At 42.0% G+C, this 23764-nt stretch overlaps 1 protein-coding gene across 10 annotated transcripts in view; it reads left to right on the plus strand.

The window, feature by feature from the left end:
* Positions 1-20171, plus strand: part of LOC113028780 (polypyrimidine tract-binding protein 2-like) — a 35978-nt gene extending 15807 nt beyond the window's left edge. For 7 of the 10 annotated variants that reach the window (XM_026179222.2, XM_026179223.2, XM_026179224.2 and 4 more), the window contains 5 exons: positions 1400-1433; positions 2049-2141; positions 18124-18340; positions 18583-18660; positions 18792-20171. In XM_026179222.2, coding sequence (XP_026035007.1) covers positions 1400-1433; positions 2049-2141; positions 18124-18340; positions 18583-18660; positions 18792-18921 — 552 coding nt within the window. In that variant the 3' untranslated portion in view covers positions 18922-20171. Of the gene's footprint in view, positions 1-1399; positions 1434-2048; positions 2142-3146; positions 3435-5256; positions 5549-18123; positions 18341-18582; positions 18661-18791 lie in introns of those variants that run through there. The other 3 variants (XM_080306281.1, XM_080306282.1, XM_080306283.1) reach the window with 3 other exon arrangements.
* Positions 20172-23764: the final 3593 nt, after the last annotated feature.

Raw genomic sequence — 23764 nt, forward strand, 5'->3', positions numbered from 1 at the left:
ACTGAGCTGTGTGGAGCAGTTGATGTTCTACATCTGGGCTCCTGTTGTAGGTCTAGTTTTATAAAATACTTTTCCTATGAACATTTCTTTACTGTAATTTTGTGTTGTTCTTAAAAGCAAGAACTTATTCTCCCCCCCTGTTTTTCCTTTTTTGGTCCACTTGGTGACTGCAGGATTTGACGTTTATTTCATAGGCACCCGAACCCTCTCCCCTCTTTCCTGTTCTGATAATCAAACCTTCCCTTTTCTTGTCAAACTGCATCTAACTCTGCTAACTGTCTGTCTTCTCTTTTTCTCTCTAAGCTCTCCTCACCTCTCCTCAGCTCATATGAAAGCTCATATGAAATCATTCTGTGGTCTCCTAACTGTGTCTAAGCCCTGGGAACAAACACCTGCTGCTTGCTCTTTTATCCCTTTTCTTCTGTTTTTGGTTTGTGTGTTTAAACTGATTTGGCATCTGACTTGTCTGCTCTGCTCATCTCTGTGAATGGTTGTGTTATTCTGCCTTTGGACAGTATCTACACCACTTAAAGCCCTGATGCTAAGATACTGTGCTCATGCTTTCTTTTAGCTTTGTGGATTTGTGTGAATGCCATGTTATACTGAAGTGGCCTTCACATCAACTCTTTCATGCAAGATTTTGTTGCCTTTTATACTGCATGCTATCTAATCTCCTTGTGAACTCGTGTCACACCATTGCTGAAAGACATTCAGTTTTCTCACAGCTGCTGCATGTTCTATTTGTCCCATTGTTGTGAATGAGTTTGAATATTATTATGATTTGAGATGAATGTACCTTTATCCCATGCTTGTCTAGGATGAAAGCCAGTTTTTTTTTTTAAACTTTGCTCTATTTTCTCCAAAGACAACATTGATCCAAGCCATTATCTCTGACCAAACTACTTGCATTATTCCAGTGTACTGACCTGTATTTTATTTTTTTTGTCCCTCCCCATTCCTCATTTTTTTTAAATTTCCTTACCCAAATTTGCATTTGCCTCCCTGATTTCTCTCTCTCTCTCGCTCGCTCTCTCTCCCTCTCGCTCTCTCTCTCGCTCTCTCTCTCGCTCTCCCCCCCCCCCCTCTCTCTCTCTCTCTACCCTGCTCCACCTTCACTCCGTGTGCTGGTGGGGATTTTATAAATTTATAACCTTCAATCACCCTTTCTTCCTCCCATATTAACCAACCCTTCTTCCCCTCCATGACCCCTCATCCACCGCTTGCTCCCCTCCTCCATGACCCACCACCTCCATCACTCTCCGGGGAAAAACAAAAACCACCATTCCTCCTACCTACCTCCGTTCTGGATCGATCTGTCCATCTCTACCTCCGCTCCGCTCCGACTCTTCTACCTCTCTACCTGTCTCACGCTGCTTGTTGCTCTTCTCTCCCTCTAAAGATGGTTACGCCCCAAAGTCTGTTTACCCTCTTCGGTATGTTATCGTTAGCTCTCTCTCTCTTCTTTCTTTAGCTCTACTTTTCTTTCTTGTATCTACTCTTTCTATTCTACTTTCATTCTGACTTTTTGTTGTTGTTGTTACTATTATTATTGTTATTATTATTATTATTATTATTATTATTATTATCATAGTTATTATTAATATTGTCATTGTTAGCATTACAAGCTTCTCTATATTTGTTTGCTGATTGTAGATTTGGTCATTTTGAATCCTCATTGACCGCCTGTTAATTGGTTTGGGTTATGTCATGTCATTACTTTGCCCTAAAATTTACTACTTAGTAAGAAGTTAATGCATGTCTAAGCCATTGGTTTTTGCATGCTGTTTTTATTTTTAGCCATCTCACATAGCTTGATAACGTTTCTGCTTAGAGGGTGCTTCTTCTTTATCCTTTATCTGTTTTTTCACACACTTTCATACACCTCACACTCTACAGTCTAAAATAAACCTGTGTTTCTATGCTGTCGTCTCTGCTGTACTTTGTTTTTAAATATCCTTGTCTCCTGTGAAACCTTGAGATTTTTCTAACTGCCTGCTTTTTTTCGTCCCAACCTCTTCTCCTATTGCCGGCTTCTGGGTCTGTCACAGGAGTGTATGGTGATGTCCAGAGGGTGAAAATTCTTTACAACAAGAAGGACAGTGCTCTCATACAGATGTCTGAGTCCAATCAGGCCCAGCTAGGTAAGTGGATATCTCTGTTATATGGATGTCTGACTGGTCTGTAGTGCAAGTCCCATAGTATGCTGTGTAATAAATATTTTGGTCCTGTGTTGATCATTACACTTTTCTTAAATATAATGCAGCACAGTCATTACTTGCCAGAGAAAGTAATTCTGTTACTTTTTTACTCAGTAAAATGAGCTGAAACGCAGGCTTGTATAATTGGCAGCTAACAATATAAACATTAGAATACAGTCCCACACACTAGCACAAATGCATATCGTGAGGACACATACACACTGTCTTTTAGTTTTTACATAAGAACTCAAAGCAAAGATGGCAACCAGTGATGTCACTGTAGAAATGGTAAATGTCTGTATTTATAATGAGGCGATCGTGGCTCAAGAGTTGGGAGTTCGCCTTGTAATCAGAAGGTTCGAGCCCCGGCTTGGACAGTCTCGGTCGTTGTGTCCTTGGGCAAGACACTTCACCCGTTGCCTACTGGTAGTGGTCAGAGGGCCCGGTGGCGCCAGTGTCCGGCAGCCTCGCCTCTGTCAGTGCGCCCCAGGGTGGCTGTGGCTACAATGTAGCTGCCATCACCAGTGTGTGAATGTGTGGATGACTGGATATGTAAAGCGCTATACAAATACAGGCCATTTACCATATATAGCGCTTTACTAGTCCCTAAGGACCAGTGTGTTACTAGTCCCTAAGGACTAGTAAAGCGCTTTACATATCCAGTCATCCACCCATTCACACACACCAGTAGGCAACGGGTGAAGTGTCTTGCCCAAGGACACAACGGCCGAGACTGTCCAAGCCGGGGCTCGAACCGGCAACCTTCCGATTAAAAGATGAACTCCCAACTCTTGAGCCACGATCGCCCGATAGAAACACACGTATAGGTAGAAATAGAGGCTACAGTGCTCAAGCCTGACTTCCTCATCCTTTTGTTACACATGGTTCTGGGTCAGCATGCACTCAGCTTTTTCATTGGCTAGCTCTGTGTCTGCATGTTTTCTGCAGGTACTTGCGCCCCAGTACCAGGGTGGCTGTGGCTACATTGTAGCTTGCCATCACCAGTGTGTGAATGTGTGTGTGAATGGGTGGATGACAGGTTGTGTAAAGCGCTTTGGGGTCCTTAGGGACTAGAAAAGCGCTATACAAATACAGGCCATTTACAGGCCATTTACTTTAAAAGAGATGAAGTTAGCATTGTAACATGGTTATTTGTCCTGGATGCAGTTTGCAATTTACCAGCAAACTGTTATCCATTTATGCAAAAACAAAATAAAATAAAAAAAATAAAGAGTCCTTCTGTGTGTCATCATACAGGACACTTAAGCCCCTTTTCAATTAGTACCTATTCAGGTTGGCTCGTCACAGTTTTCAGGGTTTGCCATTAGGTCATAGTACCAGGTAACAGGTCCTTTTTTTAGCACCTACTTGGCCATGGTTCCAAATGATCCCAAAATGTGACGTCAACAGACTGCATGCCACCAGTTGGCTAGTCAGTGGCGTCACGAGAGTGTCTCATTCATGAAAATCAAAACCGCCGTTTTTAAAACCTGGCAACAAAGGAAATGGCTAGAAAAAACAATGCCATGGTCCACAGACTGAGCAGCAGGCATATCGTCGCCTCGATGTCCACTTTGTAGCGTGCGCGTCACATACTAATTACGTCATGGGACGCTCAGCTGTGTTGCTATAACGATGGACACGCGCAGTTCTTCCATTTCTAAGACTTCCTGTTGCCAACAAATCTGTGAGAAGGCAAGGTAAGGAAGACAGAGCCCCTGCAGGACTACAGCCAGGGACATGCTCTGTGATCCACATGGGGTTGACATCAACTGCATCACTGACTACATACATTTCTGTGAAGATACCTAAAGCGCCTTGAGGCGACTGTTGTTGGGATTTGGCGCTGTATAAATAAAATTGAATTGAATTGAATCCCAGCCAGGACTGTATGCTGTTTTTTCCAACAATAAGTCCTGGATCAACATTGACAAGAAGGCCCTGCTGAATGAGTTGAATGTGGGGCTAATAAGGTGTAGATGCATACAGACCAAAGTCCATCTGAATAACACCAAAGAGGTGTGGAGAGATGCAGCTGATGCCCTCAATCAGATAAATTGGCAGTAGCCTGCACACAGCACGAACAATGAACTGACTCTCTATCTTAACAGGGTCAGTACTGGGTCCCCTGCTGCCAGTCCTCATACCGGACTGTGATAGTAGGGATGGGTATTGTTTAGGTTTTATCCGATACCAGTGCCAAACTGGTACTTTTGAAACGGTGCCGGTGCTTAAAGAATGGAGAACACAAACTTTGTCCATAAACCTCTTAGCAGTCTCTTTTTTTTCTGCAAAATGATAACCAAGTTAGCCTTTTCTGTTGATACAACATACCTCCTTTGGTTGGAACCGGTGCTTAAACAATGGAAAACACAAACTTTGTCCTAAAACCTCTCATGTTTAGCTGTGTTTGGGTTTTTTTTTTTGTAAAAGGATAACAATGTTAGCCTTTTCTGCAGCTATCACCTTAAAGCACTTGTTGCAGGCTGCTGAGTTTGCATCTCTTGCTGTGTACAGCCAGACTTTTGACCGCTTTGACCATTTTTAATCTGTAGCTCTGCTCTAAAAGAACATACGTACCGTACCGCCTACTATCCTTGGAAAGGTAAAATGATTGGCTAGAATCCAAAGTGTATGACATCTCAAGAAAAAAAAAAAAGCACTGAAATGTGCGCTGCTTTTCGGTCTGGTTACTACCGGTTATGTCAGAACCGGTGCCATAATGGCACCAGATACCGCTACCCATCCCTAGTGATTGGTGTCCAGCTAAGAGCGTAAGTGTAGGGACTACACCAAAGCAAAGCTATAGACCCTGGTCGCATCAGGTCTGAATGACTTCAGACCAGTTACCTTGACGTTAACATGTCATCAAGGTGCTGGAGAGACTGGTTCTTGCCCGACTTAGCTTCCAGGTGAAACATGCTCTCAACACTCTTCGGTTCACTTACCAGCCTCTTGTGGGGGTGGATGATGCTGTTATCTGCCTGTTGCAACATGCTCGCTTTCACATGCGTGGAACTGGTAGCATTGTGAGAATCATATTACTTGTCTTTCCAAGGAAAAACAATTCAAGTGAGAAGTTGCTCGGGGTGGGTATCACCACTTCTCCTGTCTCCTGGATTGCCGACCACGTCTTTAAGGTTGGGCAGGAGTGGTGAGGAACTATGTGGAGAAGTCTGGAAGAAGAGCAAGCATCTTTTATTGTTATTATATGTTCACACATAACGAAGTTTTGTTTTGGTACCTCGGCACACATCAGACACAAGTTGTTGTTTTTTTTGTGTGTTTGTTTTTTAAAAAATACGTGTTTACAGAAACCTATTCCAATTACAGTTATATAACCGATATGGACAATGTGTAGACTTTCAGCTTCCATTTGAGGGTATCCACATTGAAATTGGGTGAAGGGTTTAAGAGTTTTTGCTCCTTAACACGTGCCAAAAGTAATTAGCTAATTGACTCAAAGTCGATTCCATGGCCAGGTGTGGGCAATTCCTTCATTATGTCATTGTCAGTTTAGCAAATAAAAGGCATGGAGTTGATTTGAGGTGCACTATAAAACAGTTGAATGGACACTATCTATGTGTGCAGGAAGTCACAAATAGAATTTAGATGTATTTCACAGATCTGGGGGAAAAGCTCTCCCTCAGTCTGGTGGTGCATGTTTGTATGTTTCTATACTGCTTACCAGATGGAAGCATTTTAAACAGTCCATTGCCAGGGTGGGTGGGGTCTGCAGTGATACGTCAGTGCCGGAGATGGCAGTAGGATCAATAAAGTAATCCGCAAAGCTGGAAGCATCATAAATCAGAACTTGGAGGCATTTGAGTCATTGAGAGACGGGACTGTGCTCCACCATGGATAACCCATCGCACCTGCTCTACTCCACACTTCTAAGGCAGATTTATAGTCTACATTTTATTTATTAAATGCAACTTACACTTCTCTCTTACACAACGCCAGTCTTACATTTACTTTTTTTTAACCAACTTTTACTTTACTATTTAAACCATTTTTACTTTTCATTGTTTTTTGTCACTGTTGTATACTGCAGGAATTATATCTCATAATATAAGGCCCTTATTGGACACCTGTGACACTCTTATTTTAACTGTGTTGTTTATTGTTGTGTATTGTAGACTCTACTATTTTTACTTTATCATGCTGTTGTGACACAAAAAAATTCCCTTATGGGCTCAATAAAGTATCCATCTATTTAACATAACAAAATCCTTTTAGTGCTTTGTTCGAGATCGAATGCATTCCCCTCTCGCCCCTTTAGGCGGTCTTTATCCTCCAAGCTCTGGTCCTCTACCAGAGGCCTGGGAGCTTGAGGGTCCTGCGCAGTATCTTAGCTGTTCCTAGGACTGCACTCTTCTGGACAGAGATCTCCGATGTTGTTCCTGGGATCTGCTGGAGCCACTCGCCTAATTTGGAAGTCACTGCAATAAGTGCTCTGATTACCACTGGGGCCACTGCTACCTTCACCCTCCACATCTTCTTGAGCTCTTCTCTGAGCACTTGGTAATTTTCCAGCTTGGTTAGCCACCACCATTTTGTCTGTCTGTATCTGGAAGTCCCACAGGATCTTAGCTCGGCCATTCTCCACCATTCTTGGGGGCGTCTCCCATTTTGACCTTGGGACTTCCAGGCCATACATGGCACAGATGTTCCTGTATGCTATGCTGGCCACTTGGTTATGGCGTTCAATGTATGCCCTGCCTGCTAGCTTCTTACACCCTGCACTTCTGTGCTGGATTGTCTCAGGGGCATCTTTACACAGCCTGCACCTGGGGTCTTGCCTGGTGTGATAGACCCCAGCCGCTATGGATCTTGTGCTCAGAGCTTGTTCCTGTGCTGCTATGATTAGTGCCTCTGTGCTGTTTATTCATAAGGTTAGTTAGTAGAGTTGCCAACCGTCCCGTAAAAAACGGAATCGTCACGTATTCAGAGAAAATATTACGTTTTGTATTGAGCTGAAAAGGAACACAGTTTGTCCCGTACTTCAGCTAGAATAGAAAAAGACACAAAGCTGGAGTTATTCTGTGTATTTACGCTGCATAACTGGCTCTTCTTCTCTCATTCTCTCTCCTGTTTCTACTTCAATCATGAAACTGATCAATGATCAGCTGATCGGCTTTTCTCTCGTGTTTATTTATCGTCCACTTTGCGCCAGAAAGAAGAAACCAGCGCATGTCGCGTTAAACAACAGCAGCACGTTTAAGCTTGATCAGCTGTTGTTAGAATTTATTTAATATTAATTTCTAGTATCAGCTGATGTTTGCTGGAGCCACAGCTGTAAAAAAGCTGCTGGTCATGATATGGTTTGGTTATCTGGTGAGAGGTAAACATGAAGCTGAAAGCAGGAGATGTCCTTACTGGATCATCAGAGCTGAACAGGTGATGGAGAAACAGGTTTACCTTTTAGGTGACATGAGTGAGTTGAAGGGAAGTTATGAACTGTTTCTGAGAGACAAATAACACCAGGATCCTTTTCTAAGTAGCTGACAGCTGGTAACTGTGCAGGGGCGGATCTTGTAAAGTTTTGCCAGGGGCCAGGTAGGGCATTAACAGGGAAAGGGGGGCACAGAGAAATACTTTTCTTTGTTATTCTCACTTAAAATGTCTCACTTTTATTAAATAATTATCTGAATCTTACAACCAAAGTTTTTATCAGATGTAAAATGTATAGAAATCATACATATACCAACAAGACTGTACATCACTGTCACAACAGCGTTTGTTTTCATTCAAAGGCTTTATGGCTTTTCCTATAATACTTGGTGGGCCAGTCTCTAGTCAAAATGCCCAGGCTGATTTTTTTGTCCCAGCACAGCCCTGGGCACGTCACGCAGTGAGTTAATCTGAGCAGGTGCATTAAAAAAATAAAAGGCCGGGCCAGCGGTTCATATCACAAATTAGCTCGCATAGACACATTAGTTGTGCTGCTTCTTAATGACGGTAACCCCAACTACCAGATTCAACCTGTAATTGGCTAAAAATAACTTAGCCAACTGGTGAGAGGGACGTTGCTAGCTGGCAGTTTTTTCAAGCGATGGTGAAATTTCCACATTCCAACACTTCAAATGCTTCAGGAGCTGTCTGCTCAGCGCTGCATCGGCACCATGGAAATATACAGATACATCCGTAGACTCGAGACAGAATTCACAGGCGTATGGACCAATGTTTTCTTTTCTGATCAAACCAGAAAGCTTTAATGAGCAGCTGGGTTTGTCTTGCCTTAATTTCCTGGACACAGAGGACATCGAAATGCAGCTGATTGAACTGAAAAGCTTGACTCTATGGGAGTCTTTGCAGAACTACGAATGCAGCTGGAATCCACAGCTGTGTGCGTTCATGGAGCTTGCATTTTCAATTCAATTTTATTTATATAGCGCCAAATCACAACAAAAGTCGCCTCAAGGCGCTTCATAGGTAAAGAGAAAAACCCAACAATCATATGACCCCCTATGAGCAAGCAGTTTGGCGACAGTGGGAAGGAAAAACTCCCTTTTAACAGGAAGAAAGCTCCAGCAGAACCAGACTCAGGGAGGGGCGGGGCCATCTGCTGCGACTGGTTGGGGTGAGAGAAGGAAGACAGGATAAAGACATGCTGTGGAAGAGAGACAGAGGTTAATAACAGATATGATTCAATGCAGAGAGGTCTATTAACACATACTGAGTGAGAAAGGTGACTGGAAAGGAAAAACTCAATGCATCATGGGAATCCCCCGGCAGCCTACGTCTATTGCAGCATACCTAAGGGAGGATTCAGGGTCACTTGGTCCAGCCCTAACTATATGCTAAAAAAAAAAATCAACTGGCATGGTGTCCAATTGTGTGCCAAAATTGGACATTTTTGTACAACGTCTGGATATTCATGTATTGACAGGGCTGTAGTTTTTCATTGTTTCACTTTAGAAACATAAATCTTTGCACAGATGATGTTTATATGTTGGTTACTGAATTTCTGGAACCAAATGTGATCTGAGGCATATTTTTCAATGGGTTATATGCTAAAAATTAAAAAGAAATAATTAGGTGAGGATAAAATCTACTTACTTTTTCTGTGTTCCAGTCTCAGTAACTTTGACACAGTAATATCTGCTTCAATATTTACACCACTGATGAAATTTCCCAAGTGTTAGCTTTATTTTGATACCAATATTGTAAGGACAGAGTTTGTAACTGCAGAGAAATAATAAATTAAATTTGGGCGTTACATTTTCGAGCAGGAAGCTCAGAAACTCCCTTGGGGCTTAAGAGGTTAAGATAAGATGGGGCCTGATTATTTAGGACCTTGTATGCGAGGAGCAGGATTTTGAATTCAATTCTGGATTTAACAGGAAGCCAATGAAGGGAAGCCAATACAGGAGAAATCTGCTCTCTTTCTAGTCCCTGACAGGACTCTTGCTGCAGCATTTTGGATTAACTGAAGGCTTTTCAGGGAGTTTTTAGGACTTCCTGATAATAATAAATTACAGTCGTCCAGCCTGGAAGTAATAAATGCATGAACTAGTTTTTCAGCGTCACTCTGAGACAGGATATTTCTAATTTTAGAGATGTTGCACAAATGGAAGAACGCAGTCTTACATATTTGTTTAATATGTGCGTTGAAGGACATGTCCTGGTCAAAAATGACTCCAAGGTTCCTCACAGCGTTACTGGAGGCCAAGGTAATGCCATCCAGAGTAAGAATCTGGTTAGATACCATATTTCTAAGATTTTCAGGGCCGAGTACAATAACTTCAGTTTGATCTGAATTAAGAAGCAGAAAGTTAGCGGCCATCCAGGTCTTTATGTCTTTAAGACATTCCTGCAGTTTAACTAATTGGTGTGTGTTATCTGGCTTCATGGATAGAAAGAGCTGGGTGTCATCTGCATAGCAGTGAAAATGTATGCTAGTGTAAACAGAATTGGTCCTAGCACTGAACCCTGTGGAACACCATGACTGACCTTAATGTGTGAAGAGGGCTCTCCATTTACATGTACCAATTGGAATCTATTAGATAGATATGATACAAACCTGCTGGGTCTATAGATGGCTTTTTGAGTAAAGGTTTAACTACAGCCACCTTAAAAGCCTGTGGTACATAGCCGATTAGAGATGGGTTGATCATATTTAAGATGGAAGAATTAATTAATGGCAGTAGCTGGTATTTTGCGCCTCTGGTATTCTTTCCAAATCCTTACTGTGCCATATACTGACCCATGTACCTGTTCATCTTAGCCGCTATGATACCTGACACAGGCTTACATGTGGTACTCAGGCAGATTATTGGTTGTTAGATGGAAGGGACCGGTCCCTTCTGGGGGTCCGTGGGGATCAGGACTGTCTGGCCTTCGATTAGCCATTCCATGTGTCTCTAATCAACTAGCAGCTCGTTCACTTGTACTGCCACACACTCAGGGAGTAAGTAAAATTCTATTTATATAACACATTTCTAGATAAAAGATCACAAATGGTAAATGGCCTGTATTTATATAGCGCCTTACTAGTCCCTAAGGACCCCAAAGCGCTTTACATATCCAGTCATCCACCCTGTCACACACACATTCACACACTGGTGATGGCAGCTACATTGTAGCCACAGCCACCCTGGGGCGCACTGACAGAGGCGAGGCTGCCGGACACTGGCGCCACCGGGCCCTCTGACCACCACCAGTAGGCAACGGGTGAAGTGTCTTGCCCAAGTACACAACGACCGAGACTGTCCAAGCCGGGGCTCGAACCGGCAACCTTCCGATTACAAGGCGATCTCCCAACTCTTGAGCCACGATCGCCCCAAAGTGCTTCACAAGGTATAAAACAAAAAGAGACAAAAGTTAACAAAATGCACTTCTAAAAAGATGTGTTTTTAGTTGTTTTTTTAAAAGTGACCACTGAGTCTGCAGATCTTGAGAGGAAGAGAGTTCCACAGTCTGGCGGCCACAGTGGCAAAAGCTCCATCACCCTTGGTTTTCAGCCTTGTATGCTGTAAATAACAAGTAGGCCCTGATCACAAGACCTCAGGGACCTACTAGGGACATAGGGCTGTAAAAGTTCAATGATGTAGGCTGGTGCTTGTCCTTGAAGAGCTATAAATGTCAGAACCAGTATCTTAAAATGGACTCTGAATTCAACAGGGAGCCAGTGCATCTGTATAAGCAACGGTGTCACATGGGAGTACTTAGATGTTTTTGTCAGAAGCCTTGCTGCAGCACAGTCACCTTTTCCGCCAGTAGACTTGAGCCATGTCAGAGCCTGGTGCTGTCCAACTCTTCATACTGGAGGCCATTTCTTGGATGTCTGCCGCTGTTCAGGGAGGTCGCAGATGCCAACAGACTTAATAAACTGATCCGTAAGGCCAGCAATGTTGTGGGGATGGAGCTGGACTCCCTCAAGGTGGTGTCGGAGAGGCGGATGCTGTCCAAGATAAAGACAATGTTGGATAACACCTCCCACCCACTCCATGACATGTTGGTCAGTCACAGGAGCACGTTCAGTGAGAGACTGAGATTACCGAAAAGCACCACTGAACGACACAGGAAATCATTCCTGCCTGTGGCCATCTCCCTGTACAACGCATCCACTTAACACACTGTTTGCTGCTACAGCTACACATGTTTCTTTTCCAAATATTTATTTATAAGTGACTTATGTATGTATGTATGTATGTATATATATGTATATATTGTACTATTCTTAGTTAGCGTATTGTCTGTCTTGTCTTAATGTTGGTTTAAAATGGAGCACTGTAACAAAAAATAATTTCCCCCAGGGATCAATAAAGTATTCTGATTCTGATTCTGATTGCTGTAGTCTGCCCTCAGATCCACTAGCCACTGAGCATTGGCGTTATGGGTTGCGTCCTTCTCCCATATGCTCTTACAATATTGTTCCGTCTCCAGCCTTGGTGGTACTGTTCTCATATTGTTCCCCTGTTACTGGGAGTACACCTTGGATGGTTCTGTTGGCAGCTTCCAAGGCCTCAGATATGGACAGCTTGCTGTACTCCTTAAGCACCTTTTTTTTATTGCACCTTTCTGCCACTCCGATAGTTGGCTAACCTCCCGCTGTGCTACCTTGATCTTTACTTCTAGTCTCCTTCTCCATGGAGGGTACTGCTCCTTGTGGCTGTTCAACTTGTAGCTAAGCATCTCACTGATCACTGCTGCCGTGGTGTAGATCAGCTGGTTAGTCTCGGTTATGGTGGCGGTAGGTATTGTCTGTAGTGCTGCATTCACATCATCTAGTAGATCTTCTGAGGGTACTTCACTTAGTCTTAGGAACTGGATCCAGGTTTTACGCTTGGCCATGATCCTATTAGGTCAGTTCCTCTTACACTCAATGATCCTTCTTCCATTGCACTTGGGGTTTGGTACCCAATCTCAGTTGGGGGTGATGATGACTCCCCCTGACCTGTCATCCTGGCTCCCCCTTGCCATCCTCTAGCCATGAGAGTAGTCCCTTCTTCCAAATATTGGAACACTGAGGTACTAGTTGATTTGCCATCAATGTGGATGCTGGGTATCGACGATTCCATAGTTCCGCCATCCTGTTCCTATAACCCCTTCCGCTGGGGTTACTTACATAGTAGCATTCCAACAGTGCCCTATTTTTTTTTTTCTCTTGCCCACCGATGCCGTTCCAGTAGCCCACTTCCATTCATGGTGCCCTGGTTCCTCAACACCTGACCCTGCTGTCCTTGTCCGGGCAACGTCCGAGCTGGTATGATGGCTTCATATTTATCTCTCTCGCTCATCCCCCACATTCAGACACTCGTACATCATACATGCCAGACATGTTGCTATAAAATAGTCACTTGAATAAACTAAAATACAAAATGAATTACAAAATATTGATAAAAATAATAACAATAACAATAACAACTGTGTGAGAATGATAGATAATTAAAACCTTAAACTAAAACACTACCATGACTGTTGATTGAGATATGTAATGTACATATCTTGATGATCATCTCTTTCGTTTTGGCTACGTTTAGCTAGGGCTGCTCAATTAATCGAATTTTAATCACAATTACGATCTGGGCTTTCAATGATCATTAAAAATGACTGAGCCGATTATTAGCCCCTCCCTCGTGCTTTACTCTCGCGCTGCTCCGTGTGGCAAATCAAGCGCACCTCTCTGCATTTCCAACACGTGTCACAACAATTAAGAAGACCCAAGGGAAGCTCGGAAAGTTAAGCAGAAGTTATTTGGAGAGGAGAGTGACCCATTATGGGTTCGTGGAGTCAGACGTGGATCAAGTAGACACAGTGTGTAAACTTTGCTACGGTGTCATAGCTGCGCCACAGAGCAACACTGCAAAGTTCACTAAACATAGATGTTTACATTTTTCATTTATTTTTTATATTGCAAACATTTGCACTGTTATCAGTATTTGCACACTATTTTATATTATTTTTTAAAGTCATTATTCAATACATTGTTATTGTTAACCCTTTAAATGCCTGTAGAACTGGAACTGCGTAAGCTAGCGCAATAATTTGTTTTGCATATGAAACCGGAGGAGTTGCCGTGCCACCAGGGGCAGCACGGTGGTTAGCACTGTTGCCTCACAGCAAGAAGGTCCTGAGTTCAATTCCACCATCAGGCCGGGGTGTTTCTGTGTGGAGTTTGCATGTTCTCCCCGTGTTTGCGTGGGTTCCCTCCGGGTACTCGGGCTTCCTCCCACCATCCAAAGACATGCAGCTTGTGGGGATAGGTTAATTGCATAATACAAATTGCCACTAGGTGTGAATGTGCGAGTGAATGTGAGTGTGAATGGTTGTCTGTCCCTATGTGTTAGCCCTGCGACACACTGGCGACCTGTCCAGGGTGTACCCCGCCTTTCGCCCTATGACAGCTGGGATAGGCTCCAGCGCCCCCCGCGACCCTGAAAAGGATAAGCGGAAGCGAATGGATGGATGGATATGAAACCGGAGGAGTTGTACTTACATCTTATGCCATCAGCTTCCTTCCTATATATATATGTGTGTGTGTGTGTGTATATATATATATATATATATATATATATATATATATATATATATATATATATATATATATATATATATATATATATATATATATATATATATATTAGGGGTGCAACGATACACAAAATTCACGGTTCGGTTCGATACTTTGGTGTCACGGTTCGATATTTTTTCGATACAAAAAAATGTTCATGCCTTTTTAATTTGTCATTTATTAAAATTATAAATATATATTTTAACTCAAAAGTACAGTTTTTAAATTTAACCCTAACCCTTGTGCGTGTTTTTTTATTTTGACAGCGAATGCACACCTGCGGACCACTTATGTGCAGCCCTGGTTAATTAGCTCGTCATATTGCAGCCCCAGAAATTCTTTTGTCCATGAAACCATAAAGCTGCACTTTCTTTTTGCCTTATAGTCTGATTTGTCATAACTTCTCCGTTTTGTGGTAAGCTTTTCTTTGGCTCTCACTTCTTCACCCTGACCTGTCTTATTTGGCTCAGCAGAGCTAAATTATATATCTGTCTGTGAAGGTTCTCAGTCATCCAGGTCATCGTAGTCAAATATAAATCCTGCTGCTTTTACACACGCACTCACATAAGCTCAGCGATTCTCTGCGCGATCAACCTCTCACATGTTTAAGCTTGCTGCGGGAGATTTCACTTGTCATGTTTGCATAGTAAGCTAACGATTAATAAGACGATGTCAGAGGAATTGGTGCACAAATTATCATCACTCACAGATCAGTGCTGTCATTGCAAAGTGAAAGCAAAAAAACAAGCGCAAATTCAAATGCGATTTCAATATGTCACATATTGACAGTGGCTCACCGATGCCAATGACATAATTACCCAGCTACATTTCTGAAAGAATGCAAAAGCATTGACATATATTTTTCCTACAATAGCCCGACGGGCAGGGCAGAGAGATTTTTGTAGCCCGACTGAAAAAATCGCTAGCTCCAGGACGTCGGGCTAGCGATTTTGCAAGCCCTGTATCTGATTGAGGAATCACTCATCTTTGGAAAAGAGAGTTTATTACAGAGAAATGTCTCTTTCCAAAATAAAAGCTATACTATCCGCTTCTTCTGGGCTATATTCTCAGCAGCATAAGGAGAATCACGTGCTAACAGCTGTCTAAATGACTCGGCTAAAGTTAGTAGCATGCTTGTTGTTTTTGTCTTTGCACTAGGATGATGTCGGCGTAAATGTGCAGTCATATTCGTTGTGTTCCCACTAGTGCTTTCAGGTTAATCTCGTTGAAATGACCTTAACGCCACAACACGGCAAATCTCCGTTAACGAGCTACCGCCGATCGCCCCGTGCATGGGGCTAGACGGCCAACACGTTAACGAGCTAACTGCGCTAACACACTAGTTCACACCAATGTAATTAAGCATTGCATGGCACATCCAACATACTGTTTTACTTTAGTCCATGACGCGCTTACCTTCAGGGTCATACGTCACATGAAAACCAAAATAATTCCAAACGCCAGATCTGAATGAGGGTGGGGGAGGTCCATCTTGCAAGTAGAGCTTAACTTCTGTCTCACTAGCTTGCCCTGCGCTCTTCCTCCTGACTATGCTGTCTGTGTTAAGCGCTCAGTGGATCTGCGCTCGACAGTGCAGCCTAGGCGGAGTAGTCGAACGCAGATTCACTGAGCGCTCAACACAGACAGCATCGTCAGAAGGAAAGTTGATAAAATAAATTACAAATGTTGTATTGTTCGATACATATGCGTACCGAACCGAAAGCACTGTATCGAACGGTTCAATATCGATACGAATATCGTTGCACCCCTAATATATATATATATATATATATATATATATATATATATATATATATATATATATATATATATATATATATATATATATATATATATATATATACACACACACACAGACAATATAAACATATTTAAAATTAAAGGAATTTGAAATGTACATTGTGCCTGGGTTTAGAGTGTCTGGAAGAGAGTCCTGTCTCAGTCAATTATAGATGATGTGAGAGGGCAGGTGTGTGTGTTTAGGGGGGGTCCTTCACACAGCTGTTCCCAAACCACGATGTCATGTTCTGTGTGAGGATGCTCTCCACAGCGCCTGTATAGAAAATCCTGAGGATCTTTGGAGAGACCCTGAACTTCCTCAGTTGTCGTAGGTGGTACAGGCGCTGCATAGCCTTTTTGGTCTGGACCTGAATGTGGGCAGCCCATGTCAGGTCTGAGGAGATGTGGACACACATCGCGATAGAATATGGTTAAAACACGCATGCGCAGTGCATTTGTTTTCATATGCACATGGCGGCAACGGAGAATGAGAAGGGGGAAAGCGGATCGTTGAGTGAAACGGATGAACCAGAATTAGTTTGTAAAAATGGTGCAACTTCAGTGATGTGGAACTGGTTTGGTGTTTGTCCGTCAGATACCCACCAAAGCACTTTTTTTTTTGTAGAACATGCAAGCGGGCCGTCGTTATTACTGTATTTGTCGGACTAAGGTGCTCGTAAATCTGGGAGTAATCTGGGTCCTAAACTCCATCAAGTCAAACGAACACTGCGACACACTGAGAGTTAAAAACTGTCTAAATTCTTTCATCTTTAATAAAATGATCAGTGTTGCTGTTTTATCATGTGTAACAATTAAGTTTAACATCCAGGCATCCATGAAAACAGAATTTATTACATTTAACAGACTTAGAAGTTAGCAGGAAGTTAGCTCGCTAGTTTCCACCTAAACATGATATAGCATGTTCTGACTGAGAGATTTCTGAAAAAATTCAAATGTACAGCTCTGCTATCACTTCCAACATAAATGAAGACAGGAAACTAAACAGCAGTGACGTTTGTAGGGTTACTGAAGTTGGGCTAGCTGGTATATCATGTGCTATGTGATCGCTAGCGACACAGCTATGTTAGCATAACATAAACACAGTGAAGCTGGAGGATGAACGCTAACACTTTTCCACTCGATAAAAGTTAACATGAGGGTTCCCGATGGTTAGAGACAAATGCAGTCACATAGCAGGATGCTGTAAACGGACCAAACTTCAGTCAGGAGAACAACTGAGATAATCCATCCACAATACGAGGTTAGTCATTCATATACTGCAACAACATGGGAACAGAGCAGCTGTGATAGAATACAGCATTAATGAATCGATGGTACAGAAGTGGAGGAAGCAAGAAGAATGAGTTGAATAAAGTTTGATTTATCTGACTGCTTTGTTTCGCTTAATGTGCCTTATAATCCCGTGCACCTTATGGTCCGAAAAATACGTATTTGACTTTTTTATTTGGCACACTGCAGTTTAATGTTGCAAAGCACCTCTTTTTAACTTTAGTGGATATCATACATGGTTATGCTGAGGATGTGTCAGCCCATTTCTACTGGAAATGCCCTTTGGTTAAACATTCAGCAAGGAATTTGCATTTGCACTGTTACATTTTTATATAGCTTTAATGCACATAAAAAACAGCTGCTTGTTTAAGTGAAAATGAATGGATGGGTTTTTTGCGCTAGTAAAGTTGTGGAGTTGTATTTTGTATTTTGTCTCGCATCAATTATATCGTCAGTTATATCGTTATCGCAAATTTTCAAATGTATATCATGATGAATATTTTTGGCCAGATCACCCTGCTCTTGTTGCAAGCAAGCATTGTAGTTCAAACAACGTACTTTGCCCTGATTTTTAGTAAGGTCTCTTGGCTGCAAGTTTTACAGCCAGAATGTTGGATTTGCAAAACAAACAAAACTTCCACTCTCACCTGTCCCCAGACGAGCCGCTGCGTCCATGCACACCGCCATCTTACATTACATCTGAGTGGATGTGTTGAAAGATTTCACTGTGTTAAAATGGCATAGGAATGTAAAAACTTTGGGATCTGTTGATACATAGCATTCATCCAACTGATATTTCTTTTACCCCCACTAAAGCTATGAGCCACCTGAATGGACAAAAGATGTACGGGAAGATCATCCGGGTGACACTGTCCAAGCACCAGACGGTGGCATTGCCTCGGGACGGCCTGGATGATCAAGGTCTGACCAAGGATTTTGCCAACTCCCCACTTCATCGTTTCAAGAAACCAGGTTCCAAGAACTTCCAGAACATCTTTCCACCCTCTGCCACTCTTCACCTTTCCAATATCCCGTAAGTACTGGTATGGTCAGTTGGCATCACACAGAGGACATGCCACCGAAGGATTTCTGAAATACTCCTACTAACTACCACAGCTGTTAATGCAAGAGATTAACTGTGTTCTTGGTGTGGTGGCTAATGAACAGATCTCATTGTTAACAGTTTATATTAAAACTGCTAAATGATTAGACTTGGAGAAAAGAGCTGATGCTAAAATCATGTATGATTAGAGTCTGTGTCTTTCACTTTGGCAGACAAGATGTGACAGAAGATGACCTGCGGCTGCTCTTCTCCAACACTGGAGGCACTGTGAAAGCATTCAAATTTTTCCAGTATGTACAGCTGTCCTACCTACTGGACAAGTCCAGGCTAACATTTGTTAAAGATTCCCATAAACCTCCATCCTGCCACTTCCATCCATCTAGTTAATCTGTGGCATTTGTCTCTGCTTCGTGTTTTCAAGAGATCGCAAGATGGCTCTGATCCAGATGTCAACAGTGGAGGAAGCCATCCAGGCACTGATCGACCTTCACAACTATAACATGGGAGGCAACCAGCACCTGAGAGTCTCGTTCTCCAAGTCCACCATTTAAGAATGTGACCCACAGGCTCCGGACACTATGACTGTGATGGTTGAACTATTTCAAGCTCCTAGATTGTCTGAACACCAGGGGGACCACATAGATTGAATCAGTTATCTTGATTGTATCATTCCTTGATATCCTTTTATTTTCTTTAAAAAGAACAACATTGGATCTCCCCAGCTCTTTCTGAAGTGTCTCTCCATATTTTTTTGTCAAGCAGAACCTTGAAATGGTTGGTTGTCCCCCTGTACGTTAGTTGGATGTAAATCGGTGAATCATTTTTAAATGAAAAGATACAGTGCTCGTGTGCCTTACTCAACTATCTTTTCCTACAGTTGGATATGTTAATTTATCAAACTCCTACCGAGGCACATTAGTATTAATGAGTTGATGAGAATGCAAGATGTTTTCTATTCATCTAGACAGAACAGTCTAGAAGCTGTGCCTCTGACTAGGCATAGCCGTGTTTCTTCTCCAATTTTAGATGACATTTTCCTTTTTAGTTTAGCAGCAGGAGAGCTGAATATTCCTGAGGTAAAATGTTTTTGGTAGCCTATGACATGCAGTTTAACTGGAACGCCTTTATTCCAAAGGGATGTTCAGTGGAAGATTGTTCTAGCACAATCCATGCATAAGAAACTATGACAATGTAGTAAAGTATTTTGTTATGTGATTTTGAAGCCTTCCTTGCTTTTCTTTTCTATAGCAGTGAGGTTTAATAGTTGGTGACAGTGTTCTTTAAAGCATGCATGATGATAGGCTCTCACATAAGTGTTGCATGCTGTGGAAGCAGTAAAAAGATGAGTCCACTGTGATTGCATTGTCATGTGACACTGTACTTGAGAGGGCTACTCAGTTGGACCAAAGTTTCGGTGCCTTTAGTGTTAAATCATATAAACAAAAAAGAGCATTTTAATTGTTGTGTATATGGGGAAGATGTCCACGATTCAAAGTGTTCACTGAATTCTTTTATTTTTAAATCACAAACCTGATTTCATAGGCATTTGTTCTGAACTAATCCTGGTGTATATACATTTTTTTTTTTTTTTAATCGTCAAAGCTATGTTTTTGTTTTTTTAATGTAGTTCAGAATGTAAGGATTTGGACTCAAGCTGGTGCAATTAAAGGATAAAAAATTTTTCTAACAACGGAGGTTCAACTTGGTTTTCTGTTTTTTGAGTTTCCCCTCTCACGGTGTCTCTTATGTGTTCCGCATTACCTCTGTAGCATGTCTAATAAAACTCTTCTGTAGCTCTGCATTCACTTCCTCTGTCTCACTCCTCTATTTTATGTCTGCTCACTTTGGAAACCATCTTCAGTCCTAGGTGGGAGAAGACCAAAATCAAGTTGGAGACACTTGAAAGCAAGCTCTAATAAACCAGATTGAACCCTGTGAAGTTTCTAGATTATAGGACACTTTCTCGATATGTTTCCCACTCTGCCAGCTTACTCAATCTGTTCCTTTAATATCTCGCTCTTCTCTCCTCTGGTATTTCCCCATTTTCTGATTAGCCTAAGGACCACTGCTGTCCTGACCATCTGTTTGGGAGAGCTTGACACAACCACAGGCATCAGTAACAGGCACTTTTTAGTCTTTGCACACAGCTTTAGCCTGTAGAAATGTGAGGGGTTTTGATTTAGCCAGCACTTGGGTCTACAATAGAAATAAAACTCAGCTGACAGGGAACATATAAACCACACAGAAGGCCTGCAGCTAAACTGGGGGTTTAAACTGGGAAACTATCTGTGCACTGACAGATCCCATTACATTGTATAGAATAATAATAATGGATTGGATTTATATAGCGCTTTTCAAGGCACCCAAAGCGCTTTACAATGCCACTATTCATTCACTCTCGCATTCATACACTGGTGGAGGCAGCTACAGTTGTAGCCACAGCTGCCCTGGGGCAGACTGACAGAAGCGAGGCTGCCATTTCGCGCCATCGGCCCCTCTGGCCAACACCAGTAGGCGGTAGGGTAAAGTGTCTTGCCCAAGGACACAACAACCAGGACAGAGAGCCCAGGGATCGAACCGGCGACCTTCCGGTTACAGATACGCTTCCCAACCCCCTGAGCCACGGTCGCCCATGCCATTTGCCCAGAATGGCATGAAATGTAATGGACACAGCATTTAAATGTGCAGAAAGTGAATTTCAATCTGTAAATAAAGCACTATTAATCTACTTTCTATTAACCGGAAGGTTTCGTTCGTGGTTCGTTCCCCGGCTGCTCTAGTCTACATGCCAAATATCCTATGGCTTCAAGTTGCTCTCCGATGCAGCTGGATGGATAGAAAGCACTAATCTAGAAAAGCATAGACAAATGTGCTTGGCTGGATAAGACAAAACACTTGGCTTTGCTCATGCAGTCCATTTACTATTTACTCCCTGAGCTAGAAATGACTGAAACACTGGGAGAAGTGCTAGTACTCACACTACACCACAGTTTTCTTATTAATTTAAAGAAATCAGTGCATCTAGTGGCATAGTTCTAGTGATTAACAAAAGTGGAAAAATGTGATTGTCAGTCCGTGATTGTGAGGAACACTAAGTTTGAACAGTGTGGTATCTTAGACTAGAATAGAATAGCCCTTTGTTGTCACCGTACATGTACAACAAAGTTGTGGGTGCTTCACACAAACTCTAATGTTCTCCATGTGGTAAGTGTCCATGTGCTCATTGATCCTGGTCCCTCCTGTTTAGGTCTAGAGGTAACTTAAAAAGGAGCCAAAATCAGGCAGTGCTCCTGAAAACAAACACAAATGGCCTCCCACTGGTGTTTTTTGTGTCCTGTCTCCTCCTTCATGCTAGAGTCAACACACTACTTCCATTTACTGATCACAATCATTTTCATAAGGTGACAGTGCTACCTGTAATATTAATATTCCCTTTTTTCCCTTTAGAAGCTAACTTTCTTCTGTCATATTCATCAGACTCTGCTGATGAAAAAGTGAAAAGTAAAATAAGCCCACATGCACACACCCACGGTGTTGTCTTTTACTTGTGTTTTTTGTATTTATTTCTGATTTTTTATTATTTACTAAATAAAGGAAAAGTAAGAAAAATGTATTTATAAAGGGCAATAAGCAGCTGCACAGCATTATAGAACAAAACGGTAAGATAAAAAAGGAATATTAGTGAAAGTGAAGTAATTATGTAGTTTAAAAGCCTAGTTAAACAAAACTGCTGCTTTCTACGAGTCCAGATGGTCTGCTAACCAAAGATGTACTGGGAGACTGTGCGAAAGTCTTGGTGTCACAGACTTAACTAGTACACACCATACAACACCTCACCTGGTGTTGGGTCTCTCTGCAGTAGACTATCACTTCCTGTTCCTGTTACAAGTGACAGTGGTTTTATCTGCGTAACCCATGTAATTAAAAAACCTTTAGATAATAATTAATTAGTGAAGGTTACAAATAATCTTCTTATGGCCTCTGACGGGGGACTCATCTCCCTGCTTGTCCTGCCAGTGCAGTTCTCCACAATATTGACTGTAATATTATCTTACCGCTATTACAGCATGTTGTAGGTAGTAAATATACTGCATTGTATCAATAGACTGCAGTTTGTTCCTGTAAATGGGGACTCCATTACAAAGAATGACTCCTAGCATGTATAACCTGACAATAATGAACTTGTGTATGTAAAGAACAGTGGAACATTTAAAAGGATGAAAATAATAAAGTTGCTGTCGCTGTGTTGATGTAAACAGGCTTCGTTCCATCAGGGACCGGGTACATCCACATGACTTTGTGATGATGGACGCCCCTGTCAGGATTGTTTGAAGAAGATTGCACTCCACAGTCCAGTCCTGGGCCTGTGCAGATGGCCTGATCCATCATCATGCAGACATTTGCAGCTCACTATTAGTGCCATGGGTTTTTATTTTGTGAGCGTTCAGTGGAAGTGCTTGTGTCCTGGATTGGGCTCTGAAAACAAAGATGACATGATGTATCAATGCAAACCAGAGGAGCTAATCAATACCTAGTCTTTGCAATGCATCACTAGGGCTGGACACTGTGATCCTGCTCTCTGTCACACAGATTATAGATGACAGGACAAAGTCTCATGGATGCTGTTAGCTCATGGGTTTCTGCACTCCTGACTATAAAAACACATTGGAACTACGAGTTTGAAAGTAGGAAATTCTCATTCATTTTCTATCTGAAATAATAATAATAACTTTGTTTGTATAGCACAACACAGGGTTACAAAGTGCTTCACAGTTTGAATAAAACCCACACACTGAAGTATACAAGTTAAAACATGCAGACACAATCAACCACACAGTCAGACATTCATTTCAACAGACTCACATATACACAACCAGTTCCAAACTATGGCCGAAAATAAAGGCGCAAAGATTAAGGGAAAGCTAACCTGTAAAAATTTGTTTACAGTAGTCGTTTAAAACAGTTAGTAGAGTCAGCCGACCTAATTGACTCAGGAAGGCTGTTCCGAAGTTTGGGTGCAACAACCTCCAAAGCACGATTACCTCTAGTTTTGAAATCAGAGCAAGCGACAGGTAGGAAACCTTGGTTAGAGGATCGGAGAGGCTGATTGCTCTGTAGCTCTGCTACAGATACAGCCACTTAAAATGACCTAACTAGTATAATTGCAATAGTATAATTAATTGCAAGCTAGCATTTAATGCAATACAAATAGCCAGACATAAAGCACTCAGATTGCACAATAATATGTATGTACATGGGTACTTCTGTTGGAAATATGTGGTGCTTTGTTCTAAACATTTCCTGTGATTAATAAAGTCAGTGAAAAGCTGCTGCACTAGAGGGACCCAAAGCTTTGGCACTGTGCTTAAAAACTATTGGTAATCCTTGCCATTT

This window comes from Astatotilapia calliptera, chromosome 9, assembly GCF_964374335.1.
Source record: "Astatotilapia calliptera chromosome 9, fAstCal68.1, whole genome shotgun sequence".
NCBI classification, from domain to species: Eukaryota; Metazoa; Chordata; class Actinopteri; order Cichliformes; family Cichlidae; genus Astatotilapia; species Astatotilapia calliptera.